At 33.9% G+C, this 20,186-nt stretch overlaps 1 protein-coding gene across 3 annotated transcripts in view; it reads left to right on the top strand.

Annotated features, from left to right (window-relative positions):
* The window catches only part of LOC134707064 (neuroendocrine convertase 1-like), a 59,054-nt gene that overhangs the window by 28,303 nt on the left and 10,565 nt on the right, over positions 1–20,186 (top strand). For all 3 annotated transcript variants that reach the window (XM_063566548.1, XM_063566549.1, XM_063566547.1), the window contains 5 exons: positions 367–405; positions 2,611–2,742; positions 7,333–7,476; positions 9,534–9,677; positions 17,356–17,499. In XM_063566548.1, the coding sequence (XP_063422618.1) occupies positions 367–405; positions 2,611–2,742; positions 7,333–7,476; positions 9,534–9,677; positions 17,356–17,499 (603 nt within the window). The remainder of the gene's footprint in view (positions 1–366; positions 406–2,610; positions 2,743–7,332; positions 7,477–9,533; positions 9,678–17,355; positions 17,500–20,186) is intronic.

Genomic DNA, 20,186 nt, shown 5'->3' with positions numbered 1-20,186 from the left:
TGATAATCCAGCAGCATATATATAGACCTAGTATTGTTAAAACTTATGTAAAATTTGGCTAACCCTAAAACAACTGTTAATAGACCTAATACATAGAAAACATGACATTTAAACGGAACATCACTTTAACAAAAAGAGGTAACAATGATATCCAATGAATTCTTTTATTACTGAAAAACAGCTTTTTCTTATTTATTTTACCCTTATTTCTAGAGACGTAGTACAAAACCCATCCCCCCCTGTCCCCAAAAAAAGACAGAAAGAAGATGCATTTTATCCAAAATAAATTTTATGTGAAGAAATTAATGTTTGATCACAATTTGTAGCAAAACGCTACATGAAAATGTTTACGACTTTTTTCTACAGATCAATCAAGAAGAAATAGTGGATCTTCAGTGTTGACAGGTATGTGCTTGGTTTTATTTTTATGACAGTAGAGCTATCTACCTGCAACACAATATATTTGGTCATACGTTTTCATAGTTCTTAACATTTATATCAATTTTAAATTTCAATTAAACATTTCGTCTACATAAGACTCATCAGTGACGATCAAATCAAAATATTTATAAAGCCAAACAAGTAAAATGTTGAAGAGCATTGAGGATTCCAAAAAATTGTGCCAAATACGGCTAAGGTAATCTATGCCTGGGATAAGAAAATCCTTATTGTTTCGAAAAAAATAAGTTTTGTAAAAAGAAAATTTAGAAAAAGGACCACATGATTGATATTCAGGTCAACACCGGAGTGTTATATAGACTTCACATTAAAGTACTTTATCACTATCAAATCACAACACATAAGGATAGAAAGTGAAGGAAAATAAAACGCACAACGATGCATTCATATTATGCGGAAATAAATTTCACGTGATCAAATTAGTTATCATATACTAAGATTAAATAACATATGAGTTTTACTGTATGATAATAGCATTATCTTAACGTAAATTGCAATTTTTTTGAATTGGTGCTTAGCGGACTGATATGAAAAGTTTTTCACATGCTTCGATTTTTATCACATGCCTTTCCGTAGCGTTATCGCATGGCATTTTGGTAGTACTCGGCAATTTCCGGAAAATACACCTTTATGTTAGTTTTCAGTGAAAAAACATTACAAAGTAGCGTACAAAACAATTATTCGGATACTGGACAGTATATTGTGTATAATAATAATAAATAAAAATAAATATGTTATAAGATAAAGGCATTTTTTTTAAAGTTTCATACATAATTTAGAAAGATACTTTAAAAAAAAAGGTTAACTTTTCCAAACAGTGTTCATTATGTTTATTGCTGAATTTTTGTTTTTTCGATTGGTATATATCAAAGTATGTTTCTTCTCTGTTGAGGTATTTGATTGAAAGGTTTCATATCGAATCTACTAGATTTGGGGTCCGACGTCCGTGAACTTTTCATTCTTTGAACTTGTTTTTGGGAACCACGTAAAAGGATCGATATATGAATCTGTTATTTTTCTTCATTGTTGAAGCATATTATAAAAAATCATAACATGTCATTTTTCATATCGCATGTATTATCGGCCCTCTGTCAATATCAGCCCTCAAGCCATGCGGTTCTTGTGTTGATATTGAACCTAGGGCTGATAATACATGCGATATGAAAAATGCCATGTAATAATCTGATATTATGTCAATTCTAATATAATCTACAAACGGTACAGGAACAAGTTGTATATTTAAGCACCCGAATTTTACAACAGGGGGACATACTATGATGTGGCAAATAAAAACTGTTAACATTCGTACAATACCTAAATTAATAAAAAAAAAAAAAAAAAAAAAAAAAAAAAAAAAGTTTTTGACATGCGTCGGGAATAGTGCCCAACAATATCTATAACGAACACACTTCAATATAAAATATACAGATCTTTCTTATTTTTGTTATCCTTATTTCTTTAGGAGTTGTACAAAACCCATGTGCGCCCTGATCCAAATAAAGAAAAAAGAGTGTTTAATCCAATGTAATCTACAACTTGTAAATGAACAAGTTGTATATTATGAACTTGAATTTTACAACGGGGGAGGGGAGATAATATGCGTTGCAACTAATAACGTTTGTACCATAGCTAAATTAGGTAAGAGAAGCAATTTATTTATTGTTTTGATATACCGTGGGAACAGCTGCACAAAGATATTGTATTAAGAATTCACTGCAATCTAATTATCATGTATTGCTAAGAACGTAAAGTGGGATATACAGGTATAATAAGGGTTTCCTTTATCTAGAAAAACAATTTCGACACGAAACCCAAATTTTTTTCATTGTAATAGTCTTTGCTTTACTTCAAGAATATTATTTTAAAAATGTGAGAAACAATTTACGATATGTTTAAAAAATGTAATTTTGATATGAAAACACAGAGATATGAAACTGGAGTTATATACTTTTTTCGAAACATATTTTGATAGTGATTTTGTCAAAATGTTAGGTTGAAATTAATGTCAGATCTTCTCATTCGAACGAACTTCATCATATGATATTCTAGTAAGTAGTTTTATATTGCTCAGATGTGTAATAAGTTAGTTTCAAAAAATATATCATAGGTAAAGAATACACAACAGTATTTGTGTTATTTTCTTTTGAACAGAAAGATCTCGTGAATGTCCAACGACGTTGGAAAGTCGCTGTGTTGAACAGTGTTCAAATAACACGGATTGTAACGGCCGAAAAATATGTTGTAATAATGGATGTGGTCACACGTGTGAATGGCCTCTAACGGGTATGTAATTATATATACATGTAGCTGTATTCTTTGTGCCGTGTTTTATATTTATGTAAAAAATTTATTGTAAAAAGTTATAAAAAAAACAAAAAAGAAAGAACAAGTAAATAAAGGCAGCAGTAGTATACCGCTGTTAAAAAATCATAAATCGATAGAGAAAATCAAATCTGGGTTAAAATTAAAACTGAGAAAAACGCATCAAATATAAGAGGAGAACAATGACAAAAAAAGCACAACATTAAAATGTAACATTCACAAAAACGACCTATATATAACCATGGCAATTTTCCTGACTTGGGGCAAGACATTTCAAGAAAAAACAAATGGTGGGTTGAACTTGGTTTTGTGATATGCCAAACCTCCCAATTTTATGGCAATGTCAAACTTAGCAACACTGATCATTAGGATATCTAGTTTAAGTCCGATGACCCGGCCTTCAAACCAAGGTGGCTGCCATTGCTCAAAAAAGAAAATAGTAGAAAAATGTAGATTGTGAATAATATCTCCGAAACCTAAGCATTTAGAGCAAATCTTACATTGGGGTGCAATTGTTAATCAGGTCAAGATCTATCTGCCTTGAAATGTTCAGAGGAATGAGACCTCCCGTTGTTTGGTTGCTGCTCCTGAATTGATAATTGAAATGAAATAATAGTTTATGGTTATTATATATATTTACTGAAACATCAAGCAGTTTCAAAATTTTATTCTTTGTTAAATTTATATTTGGAAACCATTGTTACAAACCTTCATTCAAACCAATAACAACTTACAGCTATCATTTCGGATATTGCGTGTCACTGACTTTTCACACCAGTTCACATTAGAAAAGATGGAAAAGAGAAAAGATTTTTTCTTAAACTTTCCTTTGCAACAAAGGTCTGGATGGCGTCAGCTTAGGCAATATCCTTCATCATAGATTAGTTCAGTCGGAAATACCACCTTCTTTTAAATATCAGACTGTACCAGTAATTTCTTATACCTGTACCAAACCAATTTCAACTAAAGTTTTCCAATTACAAACACGTTAGCAGGATCTCAACATTGACTCTGTGCTATAGCTAGTTCCCAATAAACATATAATCTGGATGGCCACGTTATTATCGGAGACCTCAACATTAAAGTAACACTGCGAATTTTGTTATCCAAATTTCGGAAATATCGTGAATCTTAATCCATCAATTGGAAATACAACTTCGAAATACTGATGAATTCAGTAGAGGATTATTTTAGGCAATGGGCGAAACGTGAGAAGACGTAGATACTATTTCCAAATTGAGTACGGATGTGAGATCGTTTGTAAAAATTTGAAATTTTGAAACTAATCATAAATGGGTTTATCAATATCTACGCTACATCAATTTCTATGTTCCTTTGGAATTTCAACCAGACATGACAATTTGGATCCTCCATCACTGTATTGGATACCTAAACTACATTAGAGTCTTTACAAACAACGGAAGCTGGGTATCAAAGTGCTGCGCAAAACCTTTTTCTGAAGAATAAACATCTAGTTTATCAGAAATCAAAGCCGGGCTCCAAAGTTATTGTTAAACTGCCTATTCTATAGGTGGTTTAAATCAGATATGGATACTAAAAATATCCAAAGATATTTTAGATTACATACAATCTAAGACTTTCTCATCTTGCAAAAGTATTAAAAAATTTGACTTTTCTACACTTTCCACAAGCATTTCCCATTTCAATCTGAAAGACAAATTGAAAGAGTTGGTATTTCTTTGTTTCATTAAAAAGGATGTCAAACATACATACAAGTATCTTGTCTTGGGGAGGGTTAAATTCTACTTTGTAAAGAATTCCTCTGATTCAAACAGTCTATGAATCTGACATTATCAAGATTTCTTAATTTTTTGATTGACAATAAACTCATCATAGATACAACATATTTGTTACGTTTGGAGGACGTGTTTTTCAACAGACTGTCGGAATTCCAATGTGAACCAATGGTAAGCCTGTACTTGTCGACTTGTTTCTTTACGAGTCTATATAAAAAAGAAGATATGGTATGATTGCCAATGAGACAACTATCCACAAAAGACCAAAATGACACAAACATTAACAACTATAGGTCACCGTACGGCCTTCAACAATGAGCAAAGCCCATACCTGACTTCTTATAGGAATGTCTTAGGAAGAAAGATACGAATCTAGCAATTTCGTTTAACTTTACTAATCGCTAAATAGATGATGTTCTCTCACTAAATAATACAAAATTTGGTAACTATGTTGAGTGAATCTACCCCATCGAACTAGAGATAAAATATACTACAGATACAGTAAAGTCTACCTCATATCTTGACATACATCTAGATATTGACAATGAGGGTGGGTTGAACACAAAACTTGACGATATAGGGATGGTTTTAACTTCCTTATTGTGACCTTTCTATTTCTATGTAGCAACATTCCATCAGTGCATGTATACGGAGTATATATCTCCCAATTGATACGATATACCCGGGCTTGCATTTCCTATCATGATTTCCTAAATATCGGATTTATGCCAACATGAAAGCTACTAACCAAAGGGTAACAAATGGTGAAGTTGAAAACATCCCTCCGTAAATTTTACGGACGGTATCACAAGTTGGTTAACCGTTATGGAATAACCGTTTCACAGATAATATCGGATATTTTTCTCATGTAGTAACAACAATGTCCTTAATTTTTCACGATTGTGACCAACTGAATTAACCGATTTATCCGCTTTGTTTTTACATAAGCAACACGACTGGTGTCACATGTGGAGCAGAGTCTGCTTACCCTTCCGGAGCACATGAGACCACCCAGAGTTGTTGGTGTGTTCGTTTTGCTCAGTCTTTAGTTTTCTATGTTTTGTCTTCAGTACTATTATTTGTCTGTTTGTCTTTTTATTTGTAGCCATGACGTTGTCCGTTTATTTTCAATCTACGAGTTTGACTGTCCCTCTTGTATCTTTCGTTCCTCTATTAGAAAATTCAGTGTTTGAGTCTTTATATTCGAATGTTCAATTTTATCAAAAGAAAGTCGGTTTTAGTTACTTTCTATGAGTAAACAAAAGCATTGTTGGTTTTAAACGAGTTTTTTATCATACGTTCTATGAGGCTTTTCTACCTCAGGCATAGATTACTTTAGCTGTATTTGGCAAAACTTTTAGGAATTGTGGTCCTCAATGCTCTTCAAATCCGTACTTTATTTGGCGTTTTTAACTTTTTGAATTCGAGCGTCATTGATGAGTCTTGTGAAGACAATTCGCGCGTCTGGCGCATATACTAAATTTAGTCCTGGTATCTATGATGAGTTTATTCATATAAACTCCTAACGCGATGGATTTTTTTTATTCCCGCATCACAAAGACAAAACCTTTCAATCAGTTTAATTGAGGTCTGGAGTTGCCATGTGAGTAACTTATATTACTCCCTTGTTAATTTATTATCTTTGTCATTTTACTTACTTGTTTCTTTTGTTTCCTTATCTGACTCTGTCTTCTTTTTAACTGAGTTTTACTGTGCGTATAGCAGTGTTTTTGGTTTTAATGATTTATTATATATTGGATACTGGAAACATTGATCCGCTTGGTCGCATTCTTCACAGACTTATGGATTTGAAAGTAGAACTCGAACAAGGGTTTGTAGTAGACAGGGTAGATGCAGAGGTGAAAGACCGGAAACACAGCAATTTAACTTAACCGCATGTCGAAGTGGTAAATGTTGACCGAATAATTTCCTCCTTTGAATTGGTACATTAACTTTAAAAATTCTATCAATGAATGTAGAAAAATGTAATTTATAAGTAATAAAGTATGCAGATAGTCCATCCTCTTTGATGTAACCATATATATAGGGTTGATTTGTCTTTAAAAACCCAATTTATATCGTATTTGTAGATAATTTTCAAATTCGCTGATAAAGCAACAATCTAGGGAAAAAACTTTATCATTCGATACAGCTTTTATATTTTTGTTTGGATTTCCAAACTTTTAGTCTGTAGTGGACCAGGTTCCAACACACATATATAATACTATTTAAGATATCATTCTATTCCTAAAACTGAGTAGTAGATTGATAAAACAATAAATTGGTGTTTGACGAACCGAAAGGAGTAAAATTTATAAAAATTTCAATTCTAGTATCTATGATGATTATATTTATATTATGTCTATAGATACATTTATAAAGACATTTGATGCAACTGTCATACAAGGGAGTGGTTTAATGAACCACTTCTACATAAGAAAACGCCGGTACGAAGTCAGGAATATGACATTTGTTAGCAATTCGTTCGATGTGTTTAGGCTTTTGATTTTTTCATTTGAATAGGAACTTTCCTTTTTGATTTTTCCTGGGAGTTAAGGATTTTTGTGATTTTTCTTTTACTGAATTTTGATGGAAATAGGTGACCGTTGTGTGAATGAATTATAGTAGTCATTAATGATAAGAAAAATGCAAGGAATTTGCATATCAGACAAATGATAAGTGTTTATGTCCAGTGATGTAAATGTTCAATTTCATCAAAGAAAATCTGTCGTACTGCTCTTTGTGTTGTGGAATGATTTACTGGTCGTTAAAAATATTCATTAATTTAATATAGGATATTGGCGTCATTGGTCGGCATGGTCGCGTTGTTCACAGACTTGTGGAGATGGAAGTAGAACTCGAAAAAGGGTCTGTAGTAGACAGGGTAGATGTAGAGGTAAAAGCCAGGAAATACAGCAATGTAACTCACCCGCATGTGGTAGGTGTTTGCCAAATATTTCAAATAAAATTATTGCATATATTTTCAGATTTCTATTTATGTTTATATAAAATGTTGAATCGAGGAGTAATGTGTGACACAGGTAGCACTCAGACGCCATGATGACACAATGAATAGGGTGTATATGTTATTATGAAAACCTTTTTTTATTTGTTCTTTCATTAAAATATGTGTACGCTGTTTTCATGAATTAATCAAAGATGAAAAAAAAATTTCATTTAATATATATGCCTCAAAATTTCTTGCTTTCGTTTCCCTTTTTCGGATAATGTTATAATAGTTTCTTATTTTATAGTCAAAGATAAATATATTAATCAGAGAATTTGAAATAACATGGCCATAGAATGAATGTTTTGCGCAGATAAGATAAGGCAGGATAAAAGTACAAACCGCCGAACCATTATTTTTGGCACGCCTGTGCTTCATTTGTAGGCAATGAAAGCTACAATCCTCTCCGTTAATTGCTTTAAAATAGAGATGTCATATGGTAAATGAACCCCAATACGTAGCAAATACCCCCCAAGAACTGTTTGGTTTATATATGCAGCGTTCTTAAATTCAAAGAGAACGGCTGAGCTCGGAACTGGGACCAATTAAAAAACCGGTCTCTTTTGTACATTCAAAGAAGACCAAATGCAGACTCTCTGTGATAGCAGAAGAAAACCCCTAACATAAGCTAGCGTACCATGTGGGGACATGGTCCATTTTTATCTTGTCTTTTAAGAACTCTTGCATTTTATTAGGCAGTTTTTCTAGCATTATATCCATAAAGATGATGAAAAAAGATGAATATACGTACATACCTGTGATGGTGCTCTGTTTTGTGGCGTTATAGTAAATAGTCCCACTTTTTTAACAGATCGCCATTTAAATGGGTGTTTGTGGCTAAATCTTTGGCAAATTTAAGTAAACCATGTAAATCATGATATTTTAAGCGTCGTCCCTGTTTTTTATGCCCCACCTACGATAGTAGAGGGGCATTATGTTTTCTGGTCTTTGCGTCCGTTCGTCCGTCTATCCGTCCGTTCGTTCGTCTGTCTGTCCGTTCGTTCGTCCGTCCACCCATTCGTCCGTCTGTCCCGCTTCAGGTTAAAGTTGTTGGTCAAGGTAGTTTTTGATGAAGCTGAAGTCCAATCATCTTGAAACTTAGTACACATGTTTCTTATGATAAGATCTTTCGAATTTTAAAGCAAAATTAGTCTTTTGACCCCAATTTTACGGTCCGCTGAACATAGAAAATGAAAGTGTGAGTTTCAGGTTAAAGTTTTTGGTCAAGCTTGTTTTTAATGATATTTAAAGTCCAATCAACTTAAAACTTAGTACACATGTTCCCTATGGTATGATCTTTCTAAATTTAATGGAAAATTAGATTTTTTTACCCAATTTCACGGTCCATTGAACATGAAAAATTATAGTGCGAGTGGGGCATCCGTGTACTTTGGACACATTCTTGTTTGGATGCTGCCCCTAGAGTTTTTTTCTTTATATTTGGTGATTTGGGTCAAATTCAAGAAGAGAATTCGGGTTAAGTAACTTTTTATGTCGTAGAATGAGTTAACAAAACCATTGATTGGCATGACAGGGTTTTGTTTTTCTCGTATATTTAATGATGGTATGATATTAAACTCCTAACGTGAGGAATTTTGTTTGATTCTCACATGACAAAGACATACCTTTTAATAAGTTTAATTGAGGTCTGAAGCTGGCATGACAGTGACAGTTTGTAGCCCCTTGTTAATATACGTATCTTTGTCATTATACTTAGTTTCTTTTGTTATTTATTGTAACTGAACAACCAAAACATTGAATAAAATGCCGCCAAATAGAATAATGTAAACTAGTAAATGAAAATAATTTTATTGTAAACTATACAGTATAAATAGAGAAGGGAAATATTTTTAATAAACGAAATATGTTTGTTGTTCATAGAATGTGAACAAAATAAAGATCTATAAGTCCAATAATGAATATGTTCAATATCCTCAATAACATTTAATTCCATGTTACTCTTCATTTTTATGATTCATTACATTTAGGATATTGGCGTCATTGGTCGGCATGGTCGCGTTGTTCACAGACTTGTGGAGATGAAAGAAGAACTCGAACAAGGGTCTGTAGTAGACAGGGTAGATGTAGAGGTAAAAGCCAGGAAACACAGCAATGTAACTCACCCGCATGTGGTAGGTAATGGCCAAATATTTCAATTGAAATTATTGCATATATTTTCAGATTTCTATTTATGTTTATATAAAATGTTTAGATGAGGAGTATTGCTTGACACAAGGAAGCACTCAGACGCCATGATGACACAATGAATAGGGTTGATATGTTATTATGAAAACCTTTTTAGCTCACCTGGCCAAAAGGCCAAGTGAGCTTTTCTCATCACTTAGCGTCCGTCGTCCGTCGTCCGTCGTCCGTCGTCCGTCGTCCGTCGTCGTCGTCCTGCGTCCGTCGTCGTTAACTTTTACAAAAATCTTCTTCTCTGAAACTACTGCACCAATTCAAACCAAACTTCATCTGATTGATTCCTAGGGTATCTAGAATACAGTTTGTGTTTTAATTCCTATTTCATCATAAAACATGGCCGCCATGGCTAAAAATAGAACATAGGGGTAAAATGCAGTTTTTGGCTCAAAACTCAAAAACAAAAGCATTTAGAGCAATCTCTCATGAGTAAAATTGTTTATCAGGTTAAGATCTATCTGCCCTGAAATTTGTAGATGAATCGGACAACTCGTTGTTAGGTTGCTGCCCCTAAATAGGTAATTTTAAGGACATTTTGCTGTTTTTGATTATTATTTTGAATACTATTATAGATGGATATAAACTGTAAACAGCAATAATGTTCAGCAAAGTAAGATTTACAAATAAGTCAACATGACCAAAATGGTCAGTTGACCCCTTTAGGAGTTATTGCCCTTTATAGTCAATTTTTAATCATTTTTCGTAAATCTACATGATCTTTTACAAACATCTTTTCCTCTGAAACTACTGAACCAATTCAAACCAAACTTCATCTGATTGATTCCTAGGGTATTTAGAATAAAGTTTGTGTTTTAATTCCCATTTCATTAAAAAAAACATGGCCGCCATGGCTAAAAATAGAACATAAGGTAAAATGCAATTTTTGGCTTATAACTCAAAAAGCAAAGCATTTAGAGCAAATCTGACAGGGTTAATTCGTTTATCAGGTCTAGATCTATCTGCCCTAAACTTTTCAGATGAATCAGACAACCCATTGTTGGGTTGCTGCCCCTGAATTGGTAATTTTAAGGAAATTTTACTGTTTTTGGTTATTATCTTGAATATTATTATAGATGAATATAAACTGTAAACAGCAATAATGTTCAGCAAAGTAAGATTTACAAACAAGTCAACATGACCAAAATGCTCTTTGATCCCTTTAGGAGTTATTGCCTTATAGTCAATTTTTAACCATTTTTCGTAAATCTCCATGATCTTTTACCAAAAATCTTCTCCTCTGAAACTACCGAGGCAAATCAATCCAAACTTGGCCACAATCATCATTGATGTATCTGGTTTAAAAGTTGTGTTTTTTGACCCGGCCAACCAACCAAGATGGCCTCCACGGCTTAAAATAGAACATGGAGGTAAAATGCAGTTTTTGGTTATTACTAAAAAACCAAAGCATTTAGAGCAAATCTGACATGGGGTAAAATTGTTTATCTGGTCACGATCTATCTGCCCTGAAATTTTAAGATGAATTGGACAACCCGTTGTTGGGTGGCTGCCCCTGAATTGGTAATTCAAATGAAATTTTGCTGTTTTTGGATATTATCTTGAATATTATTATGGATAGAGATTAACTGTATACTGCAAAACTGTTCAGCAAAGTTAGATTCACAAATAAGTCAACAGGACTAAAATGGTCAGTTTATCCCTTTAAGAGTTATTGTCCTTTATAGTCAATTTTTAACCATTTTTCGTAAATCTTAGTTAACTTTTACAAAAATCTTCTCCTCTGAAACTACTGGGCCAAATTTTTCCAAACATAGCCAGAATCATTATTAGGCTATCTAGTTTAAAATATGTGTTTTGTGACCGGGCAAACCAACCAAGATGGCCGCTACGGCTAAAAATAGAACATAGGGGTAAAACGCAGTTTTTGGCTTATAACTCAAACACCAGAGTATTTAGAGCAAATCTGACAGGGTAAAATCTTGTCAAGATCTATCTGCCCTGAAATTTGTAGATGAATCGGACAACTCGTTGTTAGGTTGCTGCCCCTAAATAGGTAATTTTAAGGACATTTTGCTGTTTTTGGTTATTATTTTGAATACTATTATAGATGGATATAAACTGTAAACAGCAATAATGTTCAGCAAAGTTAGATTTACAAATAAGTCAATATGACCAAAATGGTCAGTTGACCTCTTTAGGAGTTATTGCCCTTTATAGTCAATTTTTAATCATTTTTCGTAAATCTCCATGATCTTTTACAAACATCTTTTCCTCTAAAAATACTGAACCAATTCAAACCAAACTTCATCTGATTGATTCCTAGAGTATATAGAATGAAGTTTGTGTTTTAATTCCAATTTCATTAAAAAAAACATGGCCGCCATGGCTAAAAATAGAACATAGGGGTAAATTGCAATTTTTGGCTTATAACTCAAAAACCAAAGCATTTAGAGCAAATCTGACAGGGTTAATTTGTTTATCAGGTCTAAATCTATCTGCCCTAAAATTTTCAGATGAATCAGACAACCCATTGTTGGGTTGCTGCCCCTGAATTGGTAATTTTAAGGAAATTTTACTGTTTTTGGTTATTATCTTGAATATTATTATAGATGAATATAAACTGTCAACAGCAATAATGTTCAGCAAAGTAAGATTTACAAACAAGTCAACATGACTAAAATGCTCTTTGACCCCTTTAGGAGTTATTGCTCTTTATAGTCAATTTTTAACCATTTTTCGTAAATCTCCATGATCTTTTACAAAAATCTTCTCCTCTGAAACTACCGAGGAAAATCAATCCAAACTTGGCCACAATCATCATTGATGTATCTGGTTTAAAAATTGTGTTTTTTGACCCGGCCAACCAACCAAGATGGCCTCCACGGCTTAAAAAAGAACATGGAGGTTAAATGCAGTTTTCGGTTATTACTCAAAAACCAAAGCATTTAGAGCAAATCTGACATGGGGTAAAATTGTTTATCTGGTCAAGATCTATCTGCCCTGAAATTTTAAGATGAATTGGACAACCCGTTGTTGAATTGCTGCCCCTGAATTGGTAATTTAAATGAAATTTTGCTGTTTTTGGATATTATCTTGAATATTATTATGGATAGAGATAAACTGTATACTGCAAAACTGTTCAGCAAAGTTAGACTCACAAATAAGTCAACAGGACTAAAATGGTCAGTGTACCCCTTTAGGAGTTATTGCCCTTTATAGTCAATTTTTAACCTTTTTTCGTAAATCTTAGTTAACTTTTACAAAAATCTTCTCCTCTGAAACTACTGGGCCAAATTTTTCCAAACATAGCCAGAATCATTATTAGGCTATCTAGTTTAAAATATGTGTTTTGTGACCGGGCAAACCAACAAAGATTGCCGCTACGGCTAAAATCTTGTCAAGATCTATCTGCCCTGAAATTTGTAGATGAATCGGACAACTCGTTGTTAGGTTGCTGCCCCTAAATTGGTAATTTTAAGGTAATTTTGCTGTTTTGGGTTATTATCTTGAATATTATTATAGATAGAGATATTGTCCTTTATAATCAATTTTTAACAATTTTCATAAAATTTGTAAATTTTTACTAATATTTACCACTGAAACTACACGGACAAGTTCATTATAGAGAGAGATAATTGTAAGCAGCAAGAGTGTTTAGTAAAGTAAGATGTACAAACACATCACAATCACCTAAACACAATTTTGTCATGAACTGTCTGCTTCCTTTGTTTAATTCACATATACCAAGGTGAGCGACACAGGCTCTTCAGAGCCTCTAGTTTTATTTGTTCTTTCATTAAAATATGTGTACGCTGTTTTAATGAATTAATCAAAGATAAAAAAAAAAATGTTTTTATTTAATATATATGCCTCAAAATTTCTTGCTTTCGTTTTCCTTTTTCGGATAATTTTGTAATAGTTTCTTATTTTATATTCAAAGATTAATATATTAATCAAATAATTTGAAATAACATGGCCATAGTATGAATGTTTTGCGCAGATAAGATAAGGCAGGATAAAAGTACAAACCGCCGAACCTTTATTTTTTGCACGCCTGTGCTTCATTTGTAGGCAATGAAAGCCACAATCCTCTCCGTTAATTGCTTTAAAATAGAGATATCATATGGTAAATGAACCCCAATACGTAGCAAATACCCCCCAAGAACTGTTTGGTTTATATATGCAGCGTACTTAAATTCAAAGAGAACACCTGAGCTCGGAACTGGGACCAATTTAAAAACCGGTCTTTTTTGTACATTCAAAGAAGACCAAATGTAGACTCTTAGGGATAACATAAGAGAACCCCTAACATAAGCTAGCGTAGCATGTGGGGACATGGTCCATTTTCATCTTGTCTTTTAAAAACTCTTGCATTTTATTAGGCAGTTTTTCTAGCATTATATCCATAAAGATGATGAAAGAAGATGTATATACGTGCATACCCGTCCTGTGATGGTGTTCTGTTTTGTGGCGTTATAGTAAATATTCCCACTTTTATTGAAAGATCGCCATTTAAATGGGTGTTTGTTGCTAAATCTTTGGCAAATTTAAGTAAAACATGTAAATCATGATGTTTTAAGCGTCGTCTCTGTTTTTTTGGCTGCTGCTCCTAGAGTTTTCTTCTTTATATTTGGTGATTTTCCTGTAGTCCCCTTTGGTGTTCTTTGTTTTTTGGTGGATTAGTGTTGTTCAACTATTAATTTTAGCTAACTATGCTTGCAGCCGTTGCACTTTGTTAACAACGCATGAAACGGGTTTGTCATACTTTGATCAACTTAATTAATGTAAGCTTTTAAAACATGCTCAGAATGCACAGTGTTTAATTCCTTTAATTCCATTGTTCAAATTCAAGAAGAGAAATTCGTATTAAGTAACTTTTTATGTCGTAGAATGAGTTAACAAAACCATTGATTGGCATGAGAGGGATTTGTTTTTCTCGTATATTTAATTATGGTATGATATTGTTGTAAAAATGTAACTACCGAGCGGAATAGTATACAAGGCTGCAAATTAACAAAGAGTTCTAAATAAAATATTTTAGTATGCAGGAATATTAATTTCAATTCTTCAAAGTCAATATATAATTCACACAATTTAAACCAAGTCAAAGAACCTGCATAATGTCAGTGTTAAGACAAAAATAAAAATAGCAATAAATATACGTTTCGATAATAAAATGAATAATTCCAAACTTAGGCCAGGGTTGGGCTAAAATTGCTTCACGGCAAAAACGCCACCGTCAAATACAATGTGTAACGGAATTCACCGTCTCTTTACACAACTAATATCTGAAGATGTGTAAATAAATGCTAAAATAGCTTAACTTTACTTCTTAAATCAATTCACAATGCCAAACGTGAAATAAATAGGTTAGGAGAACGAAAAGCATCCGATCTCTGGGACAGTTAAATTTCAACTTCCCAAGTTGTTTACGTTTGTAACCAAGATGTCATTATCACGGACTATTTCCCGTAATTACTTACATTTCGCGGATCTCATATACGCGATCGTTACACTGACAAATATGCATGACCATTAATTATATACAATAAATAGTTTTATTCCATAATAACAATATTTCAATAAGCACACCCGGAATTAAATCCCGTATTTCAGAAATAACTTCTTTGTTGTGAAAAGAACGACAACTCTTGCACTAAACATGGAACTACGGTTTGGCGGAAAGTAAAGCAGGTGGCCCTGATAAAATACCAGCTAGAATCTTAAGGGAATGTGCTGACGACCTAGCAACCCTTTTATGCATTGTATTTAATGCCAGTATTAGATCCGGTACAGTACCAGAAGATTGGAAACAAGCTAATGTAACAGCAATATTTAAGAAAGGAAGCAGATATGATGCTAGTAACTATAGACCCGTCTCACTCACCTGTCTATGTTGTAAATTCCTGGAACATATCATTGTCAGTAACACCTTGAAACATCTAGACAATCACAAAATACTTACCAACTGTCAGCATGGTTTTAGAGCAAGACGAAGCTGTGAAACCCAACTCATCACGCTTTGTCATGAGCTTGCATCAGCTCTAGATAAAGGAGAGCAGATTGATATGGTTATCCTTGACTTTTCCAAGGCCTTTGATCGTGTCCCACATAAACGGTTGCTAAACAAACTACAGCACTATGGAGTTACAGGACAAACACACAAGTGGATTAAATCGTTCCTAGCCAAACGTACCCAACAAGTCATCGTTGAGGGAGAATCTTCAGAGAAAGTTCCTGTGGTCAGCGGAGTCCCCCAAGGGACTGTACTTGGACCGTTACTATTCCTCCTTTTCATCAACGACTTACCTGACAACATAACATCCAACACACGACTATTTGCAGACGATTGTATAGTATACAGAACGATAACATCTACTGCTGATAATCATATACTACAAGAAGATCTTTACAAACTTGCAGAATGGGAAAAAACCTGGGGCATGGACTTCCACCCACAGAAGTGTAGTGTTCAATCTACTACTAGATCACGTTCACCAATATTACACTCATACACGCTTAAGGGACAAGTGCTAGAAAGATCAAAAAGTACTAAATACCTTGGAGTCGACATTGAATCCGACCTCTCCTGGAAACAGCACATCAACAGAGTAACTAAAAAAGCGAACAGCATGCTAGGATTCCTAAAACGCAACCTAAGAACATCCAACAGCGAAACCAAGACAAATGCATATGTTGCAATGGTCAGATCCAACTTAGACTACTGCGCAACAGTATGGAATCCACACCAAAAAGATCAAGTTAAAAAGGTTGAAATGGTCCAGCGTCGAGCAGCCCGTTATGCCACCAACCGCTATAGAAACACCAGTAGTGTGGTCAGCATGTTAGAAGAACTAGACTGGGAAACATTGGAAAACAGAAGAGTTAAGTTACAGCTTACATTACTCTACAAAGTGGTTAATGATCTTGTGGACATACCATGCGACACATACTTAACACCAATGTCATCGAGAACAAGATCATCACATACCAAGAAGTTCCGGCAATACTCAACCAAGACTAACGGCTACAAATACAGTTTTTTCCCAAGAACAGTGACAGTTTGGAATTTACTACCAGCAACTATAGCTGAGGCTCCCTCCTTGGTATCTTTCAAGAGGGAGCTTTCAATCCTTTCTATCTAATCTGTGCAGTCCCCCATTTGCCAAGTAAGTCAAATGATGGACTGGAGCTGTGCCGGCGGGGATTAATTTCCCTGGTACCGCCACGGAAGCCGGATTGGTTCAGGCCAGATGAACGAAAAGCAAATGGGAACCCCCCCCCCTTTTTTAATTCATTGCTTTTATTATTATTTTTACTTTTTTTAATACTTTATACTCGCTTGTATATTCTTTGGTTACTTTACAAAATTACTCTTTTTCTTGCGCCCACCGGAAGCGTTGAGTATTGGTCAAGTTTGACAGATCAACGTAGAATGTAGATGTAGATGTAGACCTGGTAAAGCACATTTTAGTCTTGTTTAATTTATTAATCAACGTTTTCGGTAGAGTTTACTGAATAAACGAAATATGTTTGTTGTTCATAGAATGTGAACAAAATAAAGATCTATAAGTCCAATAATGAATATGTTCAATATCCTCAATAACATTTAATTCCATGTTACTCTTCATTTTTATGATTCATTACATTTAGGATATTGGCGTCATTGGTCGGCATGGTCGCGTTGTTCACAGACTTGTGGAGATGAAAGAAGAACTCGAACAAGGGTCTGTAGTAGACAGGGTAGATGTAGAGGTAAAAGCCAGGAAACACAGCAATGTAACTCACCCGCATGTGGTAGGTGTTGGCCAAATATTTCAACTGAAATTATTGCATATATTTTCAGATTTCTATTTATGTTTATATAAAATGTTTAGATGAGGAGTATTGCTTGACACAAGGAAGCACTCAGACGCCATGATGACACAATGAATAGGGTTGATATGTTATTATGAAAACCTTTTTAGCTCACCTGGCCAAAAGGCCAAGTGAGCTTTTCTCATCACTTGGCGTCCGTCGTCCGTCGTCCGTCGTCCGTCGTCGTCGTCCTGCGTCCGTCGTCGTTAGCTTTTACAAAAATCTTCTTCTCTGAAACTACTGAACCAATTCAAACCAAACTTCATCTGATTGATTCTTAGGGTATCTAGAATAAAGTTTGTGTTTTAATTCCCATTTCATCATAAAACATGGCCGCCATGGCTAAAAATAGAACATAGGGGTAAAATGCAGTTTTTGGCTCAAAACTCAAAAACCAAAGCAATTTAAGCAATCTGTCATGGGTAAAATTGTTTATCAGGTCAAGATCTATCTGCCCTGAAATTTGTAGATGAATCGGACAACTCGTTGTTAGGTTGCTGCCCCTAAATAGGTAATTTTAAGGACATTTTGCTGTTTATTTTGAATACTATTATAGATGGATATAAACTGTAAACAGCAATAATGTTCAGCAAAGTAAGATTTACAAATAAGTCAACATGGCCAAAATGGTCAGTTGACCCCTTTAGGAGTTATTGCCCTTTATAGTCAATTTTTAACCATTTTTCGTAAATCTCCATTATCTTTTACAAACATCTTTTCCTCTGAAACTATTGAACCAATTCAAACCAAACTTCATCTGATTGATTTCTAGGGTATTTAGAATAAAGTTTGTGTTTTAATTCCCATTTCATTAAAAAAACATGGCCGCCATGGCTAAAAATAGAACATAGGGGTAAAATGCAATTTTTGGCTTATAACTCAAAAACCAAAGCATTAAGAGCAAATCTGACAGGGTTAATTTGTTTATCAGGTCTAGATCTATCTGCCCTAAACTTTTCAGATGAATCAGACAACCCATTGTTGGGTTGCTGCCCCTGGATTGGTAATTTTAAGGAAATTTTACTGTTTTTGGTTATTATCTTGAATATTATTATAGATGAATATAAACTGTAAACAGCAATAATGTTCAGCAAACTAAGATTTACAAACAAGTCAACATGACCAAAATGCTCTTTGATCCCTTTAGGAGTTATTGCCTTATAGTCAATTTTTAACCATTTTTCGTAAATCTCCATGATCTTTTACAAAACATCTTCTCCTCTGAAACTACCGAGGCAAATCAATCCAAACTTGGCCACAATCATCATTGATGTATCTGGTTTAAAAATTGTGTTTTTTGACCCGGCCAACCAACCAAGATGGCCTCCACGGCTTAAAATAGAACATGTAGGTTAAATGCAGTTTTTGGTTATTACTCAAAAACCAAAGCATTTAGAGCAAATCTGACATGGGGGTAAAATTGTTTATCTGGTCAAGATCTATCTGCCCTGAAATTTTAAGATGAATTGGACAACCCGTTGTTGGGTGGCTGCCCCTGAATTGGTAATTCAAATGAAATTTTGCTGTTTTTGGATATTATCTTGAATATTATTATGGATAGAGATAAACTGTATACTGCAAAACTGTTCAGCAAAGTTAGACTCACAAATAAGTCAACAGGACTAAAATGGTCAGTTTACCCCTTTAAGAGTTATTGCCCTTTTTAGTCAATTTTTAACCATTTTTCGTAAATCTTAGTTAACTTTTACAAAAATCTTCTCCTCTGAAACTACTGGGCCAAATTTTTCCAAACATAGCCAGAATCATTATTAGGCTATCTAGTTTAAAATATGTGTTTTGTGACCGGGCAAACCAACAAAGATTGCCGCTACGGCTAAAATCTTGTCAAGATCTATCTGCCCTGAAATTTGTAGATGAATCGGACAACTCGTTGTTAGGTTGCTGCCCCTAAATTGGTAATTTTAAGGAAATTTTGCTGTTTTGGGTTATTATCTTGAATATTATTATAGATAGAGATATTGTCCTTTATAATCAATTTTTAACAATTTTCATAAAATTTGTAAATTTTTACTAATATTTACCACTGAAACTACACGGACAAGTTCATTATAGAGAGAGATAATTGTAAGCAGCAAGAGTGTTTAGTAAAGTAAGATGTACAAACACATCACAATCACCTAAACACAATTTTGTCATGAACTGTCTGCTTCCTTTGTTTAATTCACATATACCAAGGTGAGCGACACAGGCTCTTCAGAGCCTCTAGTTTTATTTGTTCTTTCATTAAAATATGTGTACGCTGTTTTAATGAATTAATCAAAGATAAAAAAAAAAATGTTTTTATTTAATATATATGCCTCAAAATTTCTTGCTTTCGTTTCCCTTTTTCGGATAATTTTGTAATAGTTTCTTATTTTATATTCAAAGATAAATATATTAATCAAATAATTTGAAATAACATGGCCATAGTATGAATGTTTTGCGCAGATAAGATAAGGCAGGATAAAAGTACAAACCGCCGAACCTTTATTTTTTGCACGCCTGTGCTTCATTTGTAGGCAATGAAAGCTACAATCCTCTCCGTTAATTGCTTTAAAATAGAGATATCATATGGTAAATGAACCCCAATACGTAGCAAATACCCCCCAAGAACTGTTTGGTTTATA

This window comes from Mytilus trossulus, chromosome 2 (genome assembly GCF_036588685.1).
Source record: "Mytilus trossulus isolate FHL-02 chromosome 2, PNRI_Mtr1.1.1.hap1, whole genome shotgun sequence".
NCBI lineage: Eukaryota > Metazoa > Mollusca > Bivalvia > Mytilida > Mytilidae > Mytilus > Mytilus trossulus.
Note: the sequence above shows the minus strand (reverse complement) of the source record. Positions and strands in the feature narration are given on the sequence as shown.